At 32.9% G+C, this 18,799-nt stretch overlaps 1 protein-coding gene and 1 long non-coding RNA gene across 8 annotated transcripts; one reads left to right on the top strand and one right to left on the bottom strand.

Moving 5' to 3' along the window:
• Positions 1-8,385: 8,385 nt before the first annotated feature.
• Positions 8,386-13,092, bottom strand: LOC139778905 (uncharacterized). Of its 3 annotated transcripts, XR_011719719.1 has the most exons (6): positions 12,651-13,092; positions 12,487-12,552; positions 11,880-12,016; positions 11,715-11,768; positions 10,683-10,967; positions 8,386-10,379 (listed from the first exon to the last, which is right to left on the bottom strand). It is a non-coding gene; the product is annotated as an uncharacterized lncRNA (long non-coding RNA). The 3 variants fall into 3 exon arrangements; XR_011719718.1 differs by having other exon boundaries at positions 11,715-12,016; XR_011719717.1 differs by lacking the exon at positions 11,715-11,768.
• A 30-nt stretch (positions 13,093-13,122) lies between these two features.
• Positions 13,123-17,354, top strand: LOC139778903 (uncharacterized). 5 transcript variants are annotated; one of them, XM_071717047.1, is made up of 10 exons: positions 13,123-13,255; positions 13,433-13,560; positions 13,725-13,941; positions 14,416-14,540; positions 14,963-15,442; positions 15,558-15,732; positions 15,835-15,903; positions 16,130-16,245; positions 16,602-16,815; positions 16,887-17,354. In XM_071717047.1, exons 3-6 carry the CDS (start codon positions 13,731-13,733, stop codon positions 15,729-15,731), a joined length of 990 nt encoding a protein of 329 aa, XP_071573148.1. In that variant the 5' UTR covers positions 13,123-13,255; positions 13,433-13,560; positions 13,725-13,730; the 3' UTR covers position 15,732; positions 15,835-15,903; positions 16,130-16,245; positions 16,602-16,815; positions 16,887-17,354. The 5 variants fall into 5 exon arrangements, 4 of the variants coding, with proteins under 4 accessions (XP_071573148.1, XP_071573149.1, XP_071573146.1 ...); XM_071717048.1 differs by having other exon boundaries at positions 13,123-13,560; positions 16,602-16,768; XM_071717045.1 differs by having other exon boundaries at positions 13,123-13,560.
• Positions 17,355-18,799: the final 1,445 nt, after the last annotated feature.

The raw sequence follows: 18,799 nt of genomic DNA, 5'->3' as shown, positions 1-18,799 counted from the left end.
TATTAGGAAAACAGATTGGTGAAGGTCGATGTAGGTCGGGATCTTAGACTATTAGCTCCCCGGCAAGCCGGGTACCCAGCGGACACCGATCTTGGAGGTGGGGCAGACTTGGGGCGCAAACAACGGGCTGCGCCCCCTTGTGAACGAGCAACTATGACTCCCATCCAGGAGGACCCGGTTCCCAGGCGGGTCTCCTCGCTCTCCCTGAGCCGGCCTGAATTTATGGTACGACGCATGGCGGGTCGCGCGTACGTATTTTTCCGTAGTCGGAAATTTCGAAACCGTCGGCAAAACAGTCCGAGTGCAGCCTTATAGCTTGCATAAATCATCTATCGCCAAAAGGATGTTATGTTTGACCCCGGCCAAGGGTTCCTCTCCACAGGAGACCGCCCAGAGCTTGTAGTAAGTCCTGCAGTTATAGGCGGAGCGGTCTATGTAGAAGAAAATGAAAAGAAAGAGAAAATCAGAGCACCCTACGCCTCAAGCGGAGAGCGACTCTCCGCTCGCCCTTAAGAGAGTCATAGTTACTCCCGCCGTTTACCCGCGCTTGCTTGAATTGCGTTGATCTCTGTGTGCGTTGATCTCCGGGCGATGATGGCAACGGCGACAGCAGCGAAGGCACCGTCCAGCGAGGAGAGGTGTAGCGTCGGAGGCGTATGTTCCACGTCGTCAGCAGGTCTCGTGGAGGCCTGGTGGGCGGCCACGGTGGCGAGTCCAGGCGTATCAATTTCCACGCAGCAGGGTGTATGTCCTGCGGCTACACGGGCTGTTTCGGCGGCAGCGAGGTGCGGGAAGTTGGTGGCCTCGTACGCTTCCACTGACGCAGCGTTACTAGCTATCAAAAAGCTCTCCGTTCAGCAGCGTCCTTACTGGAGAGCTGCTGAGCGAGAACAGCTGAAAGTGCCGTTTTTTGTTTATTTTGATCCTGATATCTATATATGGGTGTTTCTACGTAAATAGCGTTTTTTCAGATTGCAAATCTCTCAATTTCAAACATACCTAAAAAAATTTTTTTTTCCTGTTTTTAAGTGAATATAGAAGCAGAAACATACTCTGAAAGCCAGCGTACTACAACATCAAAAACCTGAAAGTAATGGCTTATTCATCAGTGATCTGGTAAAGTGCGGTAATGAGTCGACTTTGCATGTCTAGTAAAATATTGAATTACCTCAACAATGAGTGATTTTGAGAGGAAATGTCAAAAAAATTCCTAAAATTACTTATTCCCGAGATAAATTCACAATTAGCAAAAAAATTCAATTTGATAAATGCCGGTTTACCATTTTCGTATTTGTACCGTATTTGATTTTATTTCGCCGTATTTTACCGTATTTGATTTTATTTCGCCGTATTTTACCGTGTTTGATTTTATTTCAACGTTTTTTACCGTGTTTGATTTTATTTCAACGTCAAACCCATGAATGGCCAGGTGAATGACATGCCAGTAGACTGACATTTCATGGTTGAATTAATCTCACTTTCTCCTGAATTGACGTAAACCAATTTCCATTAAAAATCAAGTTTAGCCTACCGAATATCATCAGAATTTTACCACTAGAAGGAAAAATTTACTGCGATATAATAAAAAAAGATGTGCCAGGCAAATGACGCGTAATTTTATGACATACCTTTTCTCAAGTGAAATACACGATTACGATTGTATCACGCTCAAAACAACCAACCACCAACAATGTAAACAACACACCTAATGTCCAATTCTTGAAATCTCCACACCAGACTCCCATTGAATCGATGCAACATGGCGGAACCGCGGTAAAATTCAAAATGTGCAATTTTACTCCATATGTCCGGACCAAGTTTGAAGCCGGTTTTTTCGGTTCCAAAGGGAGATTTATGTTTAATAATGATGTTAAAATCTTAGTTCTATATTATGATTGAATGAACATGGGGAATTTTCAATTGAGTTTGCAATTGGAGGGAGTAAGTGTAACTGGAATAGAGAATTTTCGACAATGGACAGGCCAGGTAACTGACATTTTTAGGAGTTTCTGCATGTTTCCATTGGATAAGCCACTCCCCAATTAACAGATTATTGTGCGATACTTCAAATACGATGCAGTAGTGAACTTTCACAACGCTTGCTTACCCTCCTCTCAATCATGAACATATAACAAGCTTGGACAGTAAAAAACGCTATTTACGTAGAAACACCCATATATAAAGGAAGATGTCCTGACTCATTCACTCACTCATCAACGCCCAGCCCAAACCCCTGAACCGAATTTTTACTAAAAGTATATGAAATAGGGGTAGAATTTTCCGGGGAGTGCCACTATGTGTATGGTTTTTCGTTACCGATTTTCTGGAAACCGGTTTTTCTAATTTTTCTAATTTTTCGGGAAATAATTGACCGAATCTTAAACTCCTGAATCGAATTTTTACCAAAAGTATATGAAATAGGGGTAGAATTTTCAGGGGAGTGCCACTATGTGTATAGTTTTTTGTTATCGATTTTCTGGAAACCGGTTTTTCTAATTTTTCTATTTTTTCGGGAAATAATTGACCGAATCTTAAAGAATTATAGATTAAACAGGGGTAGAATTTTCTGGCGAGTGCTATAAAGTGTATAATTTTTCGTTACCGATCTTTTTGGAAGCCGGTAACGAAATTTTTTCAATTTTTGGGGAATTAATTGACCGATTCTTAAAGAATTGTATATGAAGTAGGGGTAGAATTTTCCGGGGAGCGCCATGATGTGTATAGTTTTTGTTACTGATCTTTTTGGAAACTGGTTTTTATAATTTTTCCAGGGTTGGCAAAAACATGTTTTTTTTATTTTAAACAAAAAACATTGTTTTTTTTTGTTTAAAACAATGTTTTATGTTTTATTTGTGTTTTAAACTAAGGTATAAAAAAACATGTTTTAAACAAAAAAACATGTTTTAAACAAGCAAAAAAAACACTTGATAGCTTTGATCTATGCAAGAAGATTTAAAATATGTGCGGAGCATCCATAAGTAATAATAATGTCAGCATTTTTCATTGGCAGAACTAGTGCGCACTCAGTGCACATTAAAGCCGTTGTACACTGATTTAATCTTTAATATTTAAAGTAAAATGCAAATATTTTGATTGATAAAATACCCAATACATATTTTACCAAATAGTACAATAAAGTATAGAGGCTTTCGTGACTTAACCCGTTTATATTAAACATACACTTTACGTTGATTTGTGTACAACGGCTTTAATGTGCACTGAGTGCGCACCAGTTCTGCCAAAGAAAAACGCTATCAGGCATTTAAATTTTTCGCTAGCGTAACATTGAACTGTAAATATATAAATAACGTTGCCAAAATTTAAAAAATTGAAAACGCTAACGGCGGAGGCTGTGAGAAATAAGGCGCGCCGTTAAGCCCGGTCTACATAGGCCGCAGTTCGCAAAACGCAAGACACACGCACAGTCTACATGTCAATCTAACCTCTCTGTGTATAGAGAGATAAAACAAGCTGCTGTTTGGAAAGAAATAAGAGAAGCACCAGAGATCGAAGAAAAAAAGCAGATGGTGGGATAGTGAATGTGTAAGACTAAGGAGAGAAGCACGAGAGAAACTAGTTAAATGGAGGAAGGGAGAAGTAGATAAAAAGAGGTACATTCTAAAGAAAAAAGAATATGAGGAGAAAATAAAAGAGAAGAAAGAGATAGAAAGGGAGAGAGTTATAAAAGAGGCGAGAGAAGCAACTAGCGAGAAGGAAGTATGGAGATTTATAAACAGAGAAAAAAAGGGTAGAAAAGAGGTTTGCGAAGAAATAACGGAGGAGCAATGGAATAAACACTTCATGGAGCTATTGGAAGGAGTAACTGTGAAACCGCGTGAAAAAGATAGGAAGGGAGAGGAAAGAATGGGTAGCAAAGAGGAGCAGGAAGGAATAAGAAGAGAGAAAGTGGAAGAAGTAATTAAAGAAATGAAAGAAAAGAAAGCAGCAGGTACGGATGGATTGCCAAATGAGGTATGGATATATGGAGGAGAGAGATTGAAGGAAAAAATATGGGAAGTATGTGATACAGCGTGGAGGACAGGAGAAATAGCAGAAGACTGGAAAGAAGGTATAATAGTACCAATAGTAAAGAAAGGAGAAGGAAAAGAAGCACAAGATTACAGAGGGGTGACATTAATGAACACAAGCTACAAAATATACGCGGCAATTTTGCCGAAAAGAAGGAGGCGGAAGAAAGAAGAATATCACCATAAACACAGGCAGGGTTCAGGAAAGGAAGGGGTACAATGGAGAATACATACGCACTGAATTATGTAATTGGAAAGGCTGTTAGCAAAAAAAGAGGGAAGCTAGTGGCAGCATTTATTGATCTGAAAGCAGCATTCGACTCCGTGAACAGAGAAAAAATTTGGGAGGTACTGAAAAGAGAAGGGATTAGTGAACAGCTGAGAACTAGGATAGAAGATCTGTACGAAGAGACAAGAAGCGTGGTAAGAGTGAAAGGAGAAAAGGGATCATGCTTCTGGACGGTCAAAGGAGTCAGACAGGGATGCCCGCCGAGCGCTATGCTCTTTATACTGCTGCTGGCAGACTTAGAGGAAACAATGAGGAGGGGGCAAGATGGAGGCGTGGTAGTAGGGAGAATAAAATTTTGGACGTTAGCATACGCAGACGATGTAGTAGCTATAGCAGAGGACGAAGAGGAGATGAAGAGGATGATGAAAAGACTGGAGAAATATTTCGACAGAAAAAAGCTGAGAGTGAATGTAGGGAAAACAAAGGTAATGAGATTCAGGAAGAGAGGAGGTAACATGAAGAAAATGGAATGGAAATGGAAGGGAGAAGAAATAGAGGAGGTAAAGGAATTCTGCTATCTAGGCTACACATTCCAAAAGAACAGAGGACAGGAGGCGCATGTAAACGAAAGAGTAAGGAAAGCTACCATAGCAATGAGACAGGTTTGGGGAATAGGAAAAAGGTTATTTGGAAGAGACTGGATAAGAAGAATTAAGTTATACGATTCGCTGGTAGCAAGCATAGCTTTATATGGAGCAGAAGTGTGGGAATGGAAAGAGAGAGAGAAAATAGAAAGAATGCACGAAAGGTATATAAGGTGGACATTAGGCCTAGACTGGAGCACACCCGGATACATAATAAGGGAGGAAATCAAGAGGGACAGAATGAGAGTAAGTGCTGGTAAAAGGGCGATGAAATACGAGGAAAAACTGGAAATGGGAGAGGGAAATGAGATTGCAAGAGAATGCTGGAAAGAAATAAAAGGGAATGTCAGGAAGGAAAAGGCAAATTGGGAAGAAGAGAGAAGGAGCTTCTATGAAAAAAGTGGATACGCAACTGAGGAGATAGAAAGGAAAAGAGGAAATGGCTGGAGCAGTATAGAGGAGATAACAAGAAGAGACAAAGACATTCAGAGTCAAGAGAGAGATGAAAGAGTAAGAGAGTCTAGATATAACAGGTGGTACAGGGAGATAGCAGAAATCAGAAGGCCAGAATACCTAGAGAAAAAAGGGAAAGAGAAGTCCATGATCAGGATAGCGAGATTTAGGCTACGTAATGAGATGAGAGGTGGAAGATATTGGGAACCAATAGAGAAAAAAAGCTGTAAAATATGTGATGCAGAACCAGAGACATGGGAGCATGTGTTAGAGCGGTGCACAAGAGGAGAGGAGGAGGAGAAGCCAGAAGGAATTGGCGAGAAGATCATAAGGATACTGAATAGTAAAGGAGAGGGAGAGAAATGGATGGCAGAGCTGGAGAGAAGAAGAAGGCAGGCTAATACAGCGGCAAGTTAGTCAGAAAGATTAGAGAATAATACTGATGATTTTTGTTGAAGAGGATAAGCGGAAGGTATTGGATGCAAAGAGAAAGGAAGAGAGCGGATTGAGGGTGAAAATGGACGAGGATAAGTCGGTGGAAACGAGGGTAAGAGAAAGAGAGGAGAAAAAAGGAGAAAAGAGAGGAGAGGAAAGGAAAGCGGGAGGCCAAAGAGGACCGCGGAGGAAGAAAGAGCGAAAAGGATGGAGGAGAATCTCCTTATGGATACGGACGAGAACGAAGCAAATAGGAAGAAAAAAGAATAGGAGAAATTTAGGATGGAAAGGAGAGATGAAGGGAGATAAAGAGAGAAGCATTAAGGGAGAGGAAGGAGAGAAGGAGGTAAGATTGTAAGAATGTAAGAATAATCTTTAATACAGTTATTTGCAGAGTGAACGTAGAATAAGAAAGAAGGAAGGCGTCGAACAAGAGAAGGGAGAGAGCCGGAAAGAAAAGGGAAGAGCAGTGACAGAAAGGAGGAAGTCAGAGGGGTGCGGAATTAAAGGAAGCTGAAAGAGATGACCAGAAGGGTGCTGAAGGGAAGGGAAATGAGATGTGAGGTCGCTCAATGACCAGGTCGGGGAAAGAAGAAATAAGAAAAATTATATTATAGATATAAAATGTATATGATTAATGATTGAATGTATAATGTATATGATTTTATTTGTATAGCAGAAATTGTAAAGGTTTTTGGGAACGTTTTTACTGAAAAAAAACGCCTTTCTAACCCCGGAAGGGGAGTGAAATAAAGATTAATTGAATATATTAAATATCAATAACTACAACTACGAACTACTGACCTGCTACCTGCTATACACTATTACTTTAAAATGCTAAAATGTACCTGCTATGTACTATTATTTTAAACTGCTAAAATGTAAAGTCATTCAATATCTACTAAGTTAAGTAGTCTTTATTGTGATGACTGTTATTTAATATCTAAAAATAAATATTCTGCTAAAATAATAGAATAATACCCATCTTATCATTTTTAATTTTTATTTTAGTATATATATCTTTATATTTATATGCTACATAAATAATATAGATAAAAAACTAAATAAAAGTTTAGTTTTTGTTTTTTTGCAATTTTTTCTAAATAATCACGTTTTTAATTGCAGTGTTTTAAACAGTTTTAAACAGTAGTTTAAAACTGTTTAAAACAAAAATGTTTAAAACAGTGTCCACTGTTTTAAATCAGTTTTAATCAGACAGTTTTAAACAAATTGTTTAAAACATGCCAACCCTGGATTTTTGGATATGTTTTCCGAGCAACGAAAAAAAGTGTTGCACATCACCCCACACAACCCTAACTATAATGGTTTTCGAAAAAATGGACTGCGAATGTCGCGCCCATACTATTATAGTTATGAAAAAATTGAATATACTTTTTTGTAGACAATTTAATAAGTTTTTATTTTAATAATAACTATTTTTTCAATAAAGTCAATATTTTACGAGATATCTATATGCAAAAAAACCGAAAAAATGTATTTATTTTTCAAGATGGCAGCGAACTCTCACCTTCAATTCATCAAGACTTTTCAGACATTCATTAGTAAGCCTAAACGAACATCTCTACCAAGTTTCAAAACTTTTAGAATTATTTCTGTGAAATGCTTAAATTGAACCTATTTTGACTATGCTATATGATGTTAATTAATATGTATAATGCATATGTTAAAAACATGCTAAGCAATTATGATAATCATCTTTCATCATTTTTTGTGCCCTAACAGCGAGATTTACTTCATTCTAACCCTACTGAAAAAAATCATGTGAGAACACACATGAGACCTCATATGTGCTCTCATATGAGGTCTCATACACTAACACATATAATTCTCTTATGAGATCTCATATCATGTATCGTGCCAAAATCTCATATGAGATCTGAAATGCGATCTCATATATCATATAGGTTCTACTTTTATAATTTCATAATTTGTGTGTATGCGGCGTGCATGCGTGTGTACGATCTTTACAGAAATTATCAGATATAATAGTTAACGAAATAGTATTGTAGAATTTTATATCCTGAAATATTTGGTGAAAAGGTGCAAAAATAATAAAAGTTGTTGATTAAAAATAAAATATTTTTAATATTATTAAAAAAGGATATAATTTTATTTAATACAATTGATATAAATGATATAATGGATACTATTGAACATATTACTTTTTTTTCTATACTTTGTATATTGTGTAATGTGATATTTGAAATGCTCACGGTATTGATAAGATTCCTGTGATTATTTTGTCTATATTACAATAATATTTACAATACAATTAATATTTCAACGATATTTTTAAAATGTTTAGTGTTATACGTAAATACATTAATAATGATAACTATTTGGCAATGTTGCTATATAGCAATTTTCATGTACTTGTATAAAAACGCATACTTGTTTAATTTTTTTTGTTTCTATAGCTATAATTTCAGTTCCAATATTACGTATTAAAATTAAAAAATTACATATTGAAATTGATGTATTCACAATATTACAAAGAGTAATTTCTTTTTTATTTTTATTATCTACTAAAAAATAGAGTATTCGAATAAAGGTATTGTCGGAGAGCATTGCGAAACTGTTGTCAGAACGTTTATTTTTTCTTGTCGATGACATAAGCAGACAGCCATCTTTTACAACTCTTTCGTATACTATTGTAGATTTTACACAAACATTAAAATCTTTTAAGGTATTTTTATCGATACTTGTTCCATTTCCTAAATATGTTACTGTCGCTAGCTTACAACTTTTTTGAATTTTTTTAGTCGACAGTTCCTCGCAATAATCGATTACTAAAGGTGAAGCATGAGGGTATATACTATTACGTAAAACATGCACACTATGTTGCATGTTAATGTAACGGACGATTTGTAAATTTACACCTTTTGCGCAATAAATTGCTTGAAGTGTATCGTGATTTGCAGATTCGAAGGGAAACGTAGAGTGAGCCCAAAGAGGTCCCCAATTAAGAACACTTTGTGATATGTGAAAAAGTTGATGCACATTAAAAGTCATACCTTTCTTTGAAAATAGTTTTTCTGTTAAAAATGCAAACTTGTATAAGTCTTCATCAACTTTATTCAAATCATTAATGCTTATATCACATCTTAGTAATGTATGCAAGCTTTCAACAAACAAAATCCAATATTTCACCATGCGTTCATTTAAAGTCAATCGAAATAATGGCAGACTATAATAAAGAATGAAGTTTTCCCATTCTCTACTTTTCCACTGATTAATATCATCAAAAGATCTACTCAATCGACCTATTTGATGGGGAACTTTTATCTGTAACAGAATTTTGTTCATTTCTTCCACTGTTGATGTTTCTATCATGCACTTTAAAAAATACTTCGTGATTTGCTTTCCAACACCACTAAGGCAAGAATGCATGTAATCAGGAACGAATCCCTGTACAATATCAAAATAAGGTAAATTGATTAGAGGTGAAGTACACTTTACTCCATAAACATCGTCACATTCTTCGATTGTAGCCCTTGTCATAAACTCAATCATATTTCTCTTGGTTCTTTCTTCTGGACAAGATTGTAAAATGGGGTACCTCATACTACCTTCGTACCACTCGCCTTTATGTAAACACCAATTACATCCATACTGTCCATTAAACAATTTAACTCCTTGCATAGGAGCCCGCGCAACCGAGTCAACGCAACAAATTAAAGTGTAGACTTTAATCAAACGCTTCTCATTATTAATAGTGCAATCAATACCTTCCGTTGATAATCGAACTATTGTGTCAGTAAAAGGTTGTAAGAAGGCTGTCATTTCAGGTTTGTTCTTGCCAAACCACATACCACAAGTTATGATTCGTTTTAATCTCGATTCAACAGGAATTTCGTTCAACTGTAAATATATAGGCCAGATAGAGTACTGGGAGCATTCAAAACGAGGTGCGCCATCAGTATTGAAAATAGTTGTGACGTAATTGTGCCTTTCATTAGTAGGTAAACTTTTTACAAAAGATCTGTAGCATTTGCCATCAAATATATCTCTAATTCTTCCATCATATTTTCTTTCTTTTACAATGTATTCATAATATTGTTGATTATCTTCCAGTAACAGTTTAATACTTTCTGTTGGATCGATGAGTAAGAAAATATTTGAAGATAATGGACCATCAAATTCAACTATTCCTAAACATACTTCACAAGTCATAGAAGATTTTAAATCTCTTATTTTTCCAAGATATTTACTACAATTAGGGCATATTCCATGATACTCTAATGTACTTTTCGAATTTACAATATTGTCAAATATCCATCTTGTATCAGGCAACAATGTTCGTGAAAAAATGGTATTAATAAGTCTCAGTAAACTACATATTTCACTTAAAGATGACCTATGTCTTAAGCTATGCTCAAGAACCATCAAAAATATTTCGCTTCTTGATTTATCAACACAAATATCAATACAAGCTAAAAAATTATCGTTACAAATAAAATCTTTTAAATTTCGTGAGCGGCAAATATCATTATCTTTATCATCGTAATCTCTTAAATCGTCATATATATTCACATCCCATTCCAGTTGTTGGCTTCTTCTACAATAAATCTGAAACATTTTTTATTTATTATTAAATACATTTTGAAATTGTTTTTTAATTTTATTGAAGCATGTTTAACAATTGACTTTGTCATAAAGAAAGCTTATTAATTAATTATTGTTGTAGTGTAATCAGAAAACAACTTTGTGTTTATAATATTCAATATTATTGAATAATTAATAATTTTTTAGAAAAGTACATTCCAGTAAAATAGTAGTAATTTGAAATTTGTATATAGATGAGCATTATGAATGAATGGAAAAGTTATTTAAATAATATTTAAAAAATTATTTGTTATTAAATTTGTTAACCTGGTCATCATAGATATCAGTGGAATTAACATTTGTTATTTGCTGAATTTCATGAATATTGTGAATTGAATCCTGTAGCACTTCACGTTGATCGTCAATAAATTTCTTTTCTTCATCTATGATGTTGATGAATTGTTCAACTTCTTCCATTTCTTCGTCATTATTTAAAATTTCGTGCATTGTATCGACATCGTTATTAAAAGATGTATTACTATTCGTGCAATGAGCCCCTTCCATTTCAACATTTTGATGACTTTTTGTAGCATTATCGACGTCTTCAAAATTCTAAAACAAATGATTAATATTTATTTATTTTTATTTTCATAATAAACTTTATTTATAAATATTATTCGCTGTATTCGACAAATGTTATTTTGAAAAAAATTTAATTTAGTAGCTACTTTTATAACTTGTTACATGGTATATGAAAGTATCTCACTGAGAACTATAAAAGCGATTGGATAAAAATGGCATTATGAAATATAATTTATAGACATTACAAATATAAGGTTCTGTGATTTTTATACAACTATTGTTTGTAGGTATTATTACAAAAAGCAGAAAAAATCGATTAAAACCAATAAAAATTCAATTGATTCAGTCTTAATTTTGGTACCAATTTCCACATTTCAATCCAATCGATTTCGTGTAAAAATCGATATAACTATATTACGACTGATAAAAAAAAATAATCCGTCCAGAAGTTAACAGGGCAAATCACATTATTTCACCGCAATTGGGTTGTCTCTATAAAAGCTGCTAATTCGTCTACATATTCAATGAGGAAGATACCATCAGGAATTTTTATACGAAGAATTTCGTCACAAGATATTACACTTTAATTGTTTGTGATATATATCTTTAATTGTTTGAGGCAAACGTAAATCTGTTACAAAGAAATGTTGTAGACACATTTTTCTTCATTTTTCCTACAGGATCGATTGATATTTTTTGATTTTGCAAAAAATAATAAATAAAAGTAATTATTACACATTTTCTTAGAAACAAATTGAAAAAAGAAAAATCACTTACTTCTACCATATGCAAAAAATCCAATAATTAGTCCATTTTTCAGCTGTGTTGTACCTTAATAAGTTATTCGACTATTATGGGCCATTCCCAGCACGGATATGTTTCAATTTTATGACGAAACCTTTAATCGTTAAAATAATGTAGGTTTACTTAACAATTACTTACAAGACTATATGCTGGCATTACAGATTTATATTTTAATCTTTTCTTAATCCTTGGACTAACATCTTCTATATTGCATGAGCGCAAATAATTTTTATATCTTCTGGGATGTTTCTCAACCATAATTCGTGCAGAATTTTCTACATACAATACAATATTAATATTGTTTATTAATAAATTTATAAACCATACAACAATATTCGAGAGGAATTGAACACATAGCACGCGAGTGTATAAACAATGAATTATTTAACATCTCTTATTCTCCTGTTAAATGTATGAAATTAAAAATGATTAAAATATTTCTCCATAGTAACCGATAAATAAGAATAGTAATTTCTAGTTTTGAAATAATTTTTTTTTATTTGACGTATTAACTGAATTAATAAAATATAACGATATTTCTTCAGATATTAATAACTTATCAAAATATTTTCTGATACGTACATGAAATAGTAAAATTATGTACAATTGTTTCACAGATATTCATTATTTAATATATTGATAAAAAATTGAATAAACATACGGCTATTAATTACATTTGTAAATCATTATAAGTTGATTTCAAAGATAATAAAAACTATTTATTATATTCTTCATCAACACTCACCTATTAAATTCAAAAGAAAGTATAAGAGGTAAATAACAAAAAATTCCAGGTAATGTGAACGTTAACCTATAAAAAGGAAATTGTGAAACATTTACGATATGTACATACTTTTTATAATAATATATAATAAAAATTATAAATTATATACCATGTGTTATACATACCATGTATCAATGAATTTTTATATTTGTTTAACTGGTGAACAACAAGGATAACATGATACACGGAGGCACTATTCTTCTTCTTCTTAATTTTTCTGGCACCTGATCTCTGCCGAGACACAATACGGCCAAATAGCGATATCTTATGCCCACTTAGGAGCGAGGTTATTTCAAAACGTAAAGTTGCATCAGCAACCTTTAAAAATTTTTCCTTTAAAGCCCCTTGCACCAAGGATGCCAGATTGGCGGTTTTCCGATTGTCGGTTAGACAGCAGAGATCTATCTATCTTCTTCTACCGCTCGACGCTCGAAGCTGGCTGCTGAAACGTAAAGTTGGCATCTCTGCCCATCCCCACCACTGGCTGGCAGTGGCTGTCGAAAACCGCCAGTCTGGCTGCTGGCATCCTTGTGTGTGCGACGTGCGTCACGAGACCATCCCCACTATTTCCCTCACCCATATTACCAAATGCTACCGAGGCTGTGTTCCGAAATTCGCTGTCAGTACCTAAAATTTATAATGTGCGTGACATAAACTATAGATTTGCAGTACTGGCAGTGAATATCGGAACACAGCCCGAGAGGCGAGGACAGGTCCTATCCGACAGGATGTAATACGCGCTAAATTGAACGCAGTCATAGACCGCTGTTACACGTCGGGTTTAATAACATCGGTAGTTCTTAGGCTGGCAAATCACAGCTATTCCCTTCTTCTGAAGAATGAGTGTGATTGGCTAGTCTAAGAACTACCGATGTTATTAAACCCGATTAACGGCGCCGTGTAACAGCGGTCATAGAAAACTTGTGAATGTGAAATCACGAATTTTACGAACACGCGGGTTAAATGTGTAACAGCAACAGAATAAAAAGGCTTCGTCAAAGAAAACAAATTCTGTGATACCATCGAGGATAATAGGTATTATTATATTATTTTATTTTTAATAAAATATATCTGTTTCATTGACTACAATTGTAACCATTAATGGTTATAATTATATCTAAATTTTGTATCATAAAATATGTTCTTACATTTTCATATAAAATATTAAGCAATAATAATGTATCATTTTTTCCTAATAGGTAATTATGGATACGAATATGATAGCAATATCTGAACCAACACATGCTGCTATTCGTTTCTATTCCGATGAAAGGAGAAAAGTTGAGATCATATCTACCAAAGATATAGAAAACTTTAATGGGAAAATTTGTTTCAATGAACCATATTATGTAAAAAGATATGATAATCAGAAGAACAATTTTCATCTATCACCAGCTGAGGTATTATCTGTCGGAAGTAAGTGACAGCCATTAATATAATATGTTTATAATTAAAACACTTCTTCATGTTTTTTTCATAAATATAAGTAAAAGTAATTAATAATAAATCTTATAATGGTATTTATTTAATTCTTTGACTTAAATTTTGAGAATGTTATCAAAAAGCTATGAGTCTGAAATGTATTTAATCTATACGTAGCATATTTTAAAGATTTACTTTCTTATTTGTCATTAGTAATGACTCATTACTTCTAAGAGTTGTTAAATATTTTTTTATATTGATATCTCTTTAAAAAATAAATAAAATTCTAAAATTAGTAATAAGTTTTGTAAATATCAGTAATTTCAGTTTATCTCAACTACTTACATTTATATATTACATATACAAAAATATTAGTTGTCCGCAAACTTTTATAAATTGTAATAAATAATTATAAAATTCATGAAGTAAAAAACATGCATTTTTTATAAAAAATAATTTTTTTTCAAGGTGAAGAACATTTATTAAATAAAAAAGGGAGATATAAATTTTCAAAAAAACGCCATAGTGATGCTCTTCAACAACTGCGATTAAAAATGGAAGAAAAACAGAAAACATCAAAAAAGAATATCAAAGTAAGTGTTTAAGGTAAAATGATCATACAAGTACATTAAATTCTTCATACATGTTTTAAGGCTCCTGGTCCCTCGCCGACCATATTGAAATCGAAACGTCAGAAGCGAGAAATTACACGAAAATTACATTGCAATTTACTGTCAAATAAAAAGATATTTTGATTAAAACACACTGTAGGTCGCTATAGCACACTGTAGTGTGTTAAAACGATTTGTAGTGTGTTTTTATTGAAAGATTTCTTTATTTTACAGTAGTTTGCAATTGTCACCGTAAAATTTCTTGCTTCTGACATCACGTTTCAAAATGGCCGCGGTCGGTACCTAGGAGCCTAATATATATTTGACAACGTAAAAATTAATTTTGCTTAAATTTCAAAAAGTTTTCATTAATTTAAATAATATGTTAGTATTATTGCTTATAGATTATGAAACAGAAACTAAAAAAATTAGGTATAGCACATAATGGGAAACAGCAACTAGAAAAATTTTTAAGTAATAGAAAATGTTTAAATCCACTATCTGACAATGATGAAGATACAACAGATCATTCTACACACGAAATATCACCACAACCTAGGCCTTCAAATGAAACGCAATCCAAAAAATGTACAAAGTCCTTGCATAATGTTCCACTATCTGACAATGATGAAGATCCAACAGATCATTCTACACATGAAATATCACCACAACCTAGGCCTTTAAATGAAACGCAATCCAAAAAATGTACAAAGTTCTCGCATAATGTTCCACTATCTGACAATGATGAAGATACAACAGATCATTCTACACACGAAATATCACCACAACCTAGGCCTTCAAATGAAACGCAATCCAAAAAATGTACAAAGTCCTCGCATAATGTTGAGGACCTGTCTTTAGAAGATGAAAATGATCAATCAGTGGTACAGTTATTGTTACTGATATTGTCGTTGCTATTGAAATCTCGGAAAATTGTGACTTATATTTTAATCAATTACTATCTAAAGCTACATTTTCATTTGTTATTATTTATTCTAGATGTTACAGAAAAAACGAAAGAATTTAGAGAGAACAAAGATTAGTCTGCCGGGTAGAAGCAGACATTCCGAAGATGAAAGTGACACAGAAAATAACGAGTCAGGCAATATGTTAGCAAAACAATCGCGAATATTTGAAAATCAAGAAGATGATACAAATCACAATGACAATTAGAGTATAAACCATGATAGAACATCATATAAGAAATTATAAAATTAAATAGATGTCTTTTTAATTCATTTCGAATAAGACTAAACTGAATAATTTGTATTAATAGGAATTACTGAGACTCCACGACATAGACCACGATTCAGAAGAAACAAGGTTTACCGATTAAAATTACAAGGTATATTTATTGTAGGTATATTTATAAATACTTGATAAAAAGTTGTCTCAATAGTTATAATTACAACCTGAATTGTAAATTGTAGTAGATTTGTTCATTACACAATTGATTTAATACTCGTGTAATTTAAAAACAAAAAATAGTAAATAACGTATAAAACTTAAAACTTCTCAAACTTTTATAAAACAGTGAAAACAGAGTATTTGTCAATTTTTTCATAATTTAGATGCACCATACGATTCTGATGAAGAGGCTGCAAATGAGTATGACAACTCAATGCGTCCTGATACAAGGGACGTAAATCCTGAAGAAAAGCAGTTATACGACATCGAAGGTGACGAGGTACAATTATGAATGAACGCTGCATTCCTAATTATATCAATTATTCTCTATCAAGTATTCTCTACTATTTTATTATTTTATATTTTACTATTTTATTCTCTACTATTTTATGGTTATTAACATATAATAATCACCATGAATGGTACGATTTCATCAATAGTACAATGAACAATTATTTAGAAAATTTACCTAATTTCGAATTCACGGTTTTATTTTAATTTTTAATTTTATTTATCTTATATGAAAGCAATGCTTCTGATTAATAAAAGTTTATTAATTAGTAAGCAATAACTAGTATATAAACTTTTAACATTAACTGATGTTTTTGACAAATCTACAACGAAAATATTTTTTAGATATATATTGGTTGCGGAAAAATGATAAATTTAGCTTTCTGGGAATATATGAAACATTGAGGTCATTGGGTATTTCTAAGAGAGTTGTTGGAAATTTTGTGGACAAGAGAAGCATTGGTAAATCGTTGTTTCAAAACATCAAGGATAACTACCGAACTTGAAAATAGGTCTCCTAGAAAACGTTTTACTCCTCAAAAATATAGTATTTTACGACGTAAGTATTATACATATAATAATCATGATTTAAAAATAAAAATAATTATTGATTTCTTTTTTATTGTTTAGGCCTATTTAAAGATTATCTAAATAAAACTTACGGACATTCAACGAAGAAAGCGAAAATTCTAAGAGACTTAAACAAACAGATTGGTTATAAAATAAGAGATCTTCGTAAATCACTTTACAAAGTCACATAAAAGTTGTTTTTTATTATTATTAAGTACTTTTGTTATGCTGAGTCATAAAAATTTTTTTTTTAATATAATATTTTATATTAATGTTAAATCATTAAAATGTTTTACGTTTGAAAAATTTAATTAAGGTTTTAGTATTTTAATGCTTAACGCTTGGAGAATAGTTTTATCCGTTTTCGAATGTAGAGCGAGTTTGTCGATCTAGATCCTCAATTTATCTCGCAAGTTTAAAAACTTTAGATAAGGTTTACTAATGTAATTTAAATATTATTACTGTGATATAATATATATTATCTTAAAATGTACATACATATTATTTAATAAATAATATTTAATTTTATTGTATGTTTTAATTACATTATTTGAAACTATCAATGAAAAATTAATATCAAGTTAGTATTCTTTAGATAGAAAAATAATGACCGCCATATACTTAGAACAATTACAGTTCATTACATTTCAAAAGTTACGAAGTTACATTTTATTATTGCTAGATTTACTTATAAAATTTCTAAAATATTACTTCTCACTTTATTAGCTATCAGTATGATTTCTACTGTTCAATATCAAATCATTATTTTATATATGCACTATTTCTTATATCCTTTTTTAATAATATTAAAAATATTTTATTTTTAATCAACAATTCACACACACATTATGAAATTATAAAACGTAGAACCTATATGATATATGAGATCGCATTTCAGATCTCATATGAGATTTTGGCACGATACATGATATGAGATCTCATAAGAGAATTATATGTGTTAGTGTATGAGACCTCATATGAGAGCACATATGAGATCTCATGTGTGTTCTCACATGATTTTTTTCAGTAGGGAAATGTGTCACTATTTCAGGCACATTATTTAGCTGTTTCTTCAGAACGCAGTTTCACAAGAAATATTTTGTCCAAGTTGATTTCAAATCTCCATTGGAAAATATTCCATAGTGAACAGTCTCTTTTAGATATTGAAAAATTCGTTTAACCATCTTCCAGTGACTTATCATCAGTTTACTGCAAAATCGACTCAGATAGTTAACAGCAAAACTGATGTCAGGTCGAGATATAGTAGCTAGATATAATAGGCTTCCTATGGTTTCACGATAGGGTTCAGACTTTTCAAGCGGTTTGTCATTTACACGATTTTCTTCAGCTGTCACCATTCCAGGTTCCATTGGGTGGATGCGGGATTTAACAAATCGAATTTGAAACGCTGAAGGATTTTCTCCGTGTATTTTGACTGACTAACAAAAATTCCATTTAGACTGTTCTGTATTTGCATGCTAAGATATGATAGTTTGCCATCTCGTGCAATGTCAAAAGTGATTTCAAACTTTTGCTTTAGTTTATTTAAGACTTCAATCATGTCATCCTCGTCTGTTGCAGCAACAAATCCATCATCGACGAATACGGCGAGTATTATGCTTCTGTCTTCGTTGTAGTAAACATAGGGATCATCATCTGTGTTATCAAATCCAAGTGACTGCAGAAACTCGGAAAATGCATCGTTCCAGTTTTTCGGATCTTGCTTCAGGCCGTAAAGACTTTTCTTTAGCTTACAGATACGACCAGTACCATCATTAAAGCCTTTCGGTTGATGCATAAAAATATCTTCTTTTAGATTTCCATATAGGAATGCTGTCTTAACGTCAAAAGTCATCAATTTCATATTGTTTGAAGCTGCAAGACTGAAGATCAATCGAATAGACACATGATGAGCAACAGGGCTAAAAGTTTCGAAATAGTATATTCTCTCTTTCTGTTCAAAACCTCTGGCG

Source organism: Temnothorax nylanderi, unplaced genomic scaffold (genome assembly GCF_030848795.1).
Source record: "Temnothorax nylanderi isolate EJ_2023f unplaced genomic scaffold, tnyl_v1.0 TNYL_tig0201_pilon, whole genome shotgun sequence".
NCBI classification, from domain to species: Eukaryota; Metazoa; Arthropoda; class Insecta; order Hymenoptera; family Formicidae; genus Temnothorax; species Temnothorax nylanderi.
Note: the sequence above shows the minus strand (reverse complement) of the source record. Positions and strands in the feature narration are given on the sequence as shown.

Bases quoted from the DNA above. Each gene is read 5' to 3' on its own strand.
- LOC139778903 (XM_071717047.1), top strand. From the start codon at position 13,731: ATGGATACGAATATGATAGCAATATCTGAACCAACACATGCTGCTATT. The intron at 13,942-14,415 runs GTAAGTGACAGC...TTTTTTTTCAAG, and splicing joins TGAGGTATTATCTGTCGGAA to GTGAAGAACATTTATTAAAT. The intron at 15,443-15,557 runs GTACAGTTATTG...TATTTATTCTAG, and splicing joins ATGAAAATGATCAATCAGTG to ATGTTACAGAAAAAACGAAA.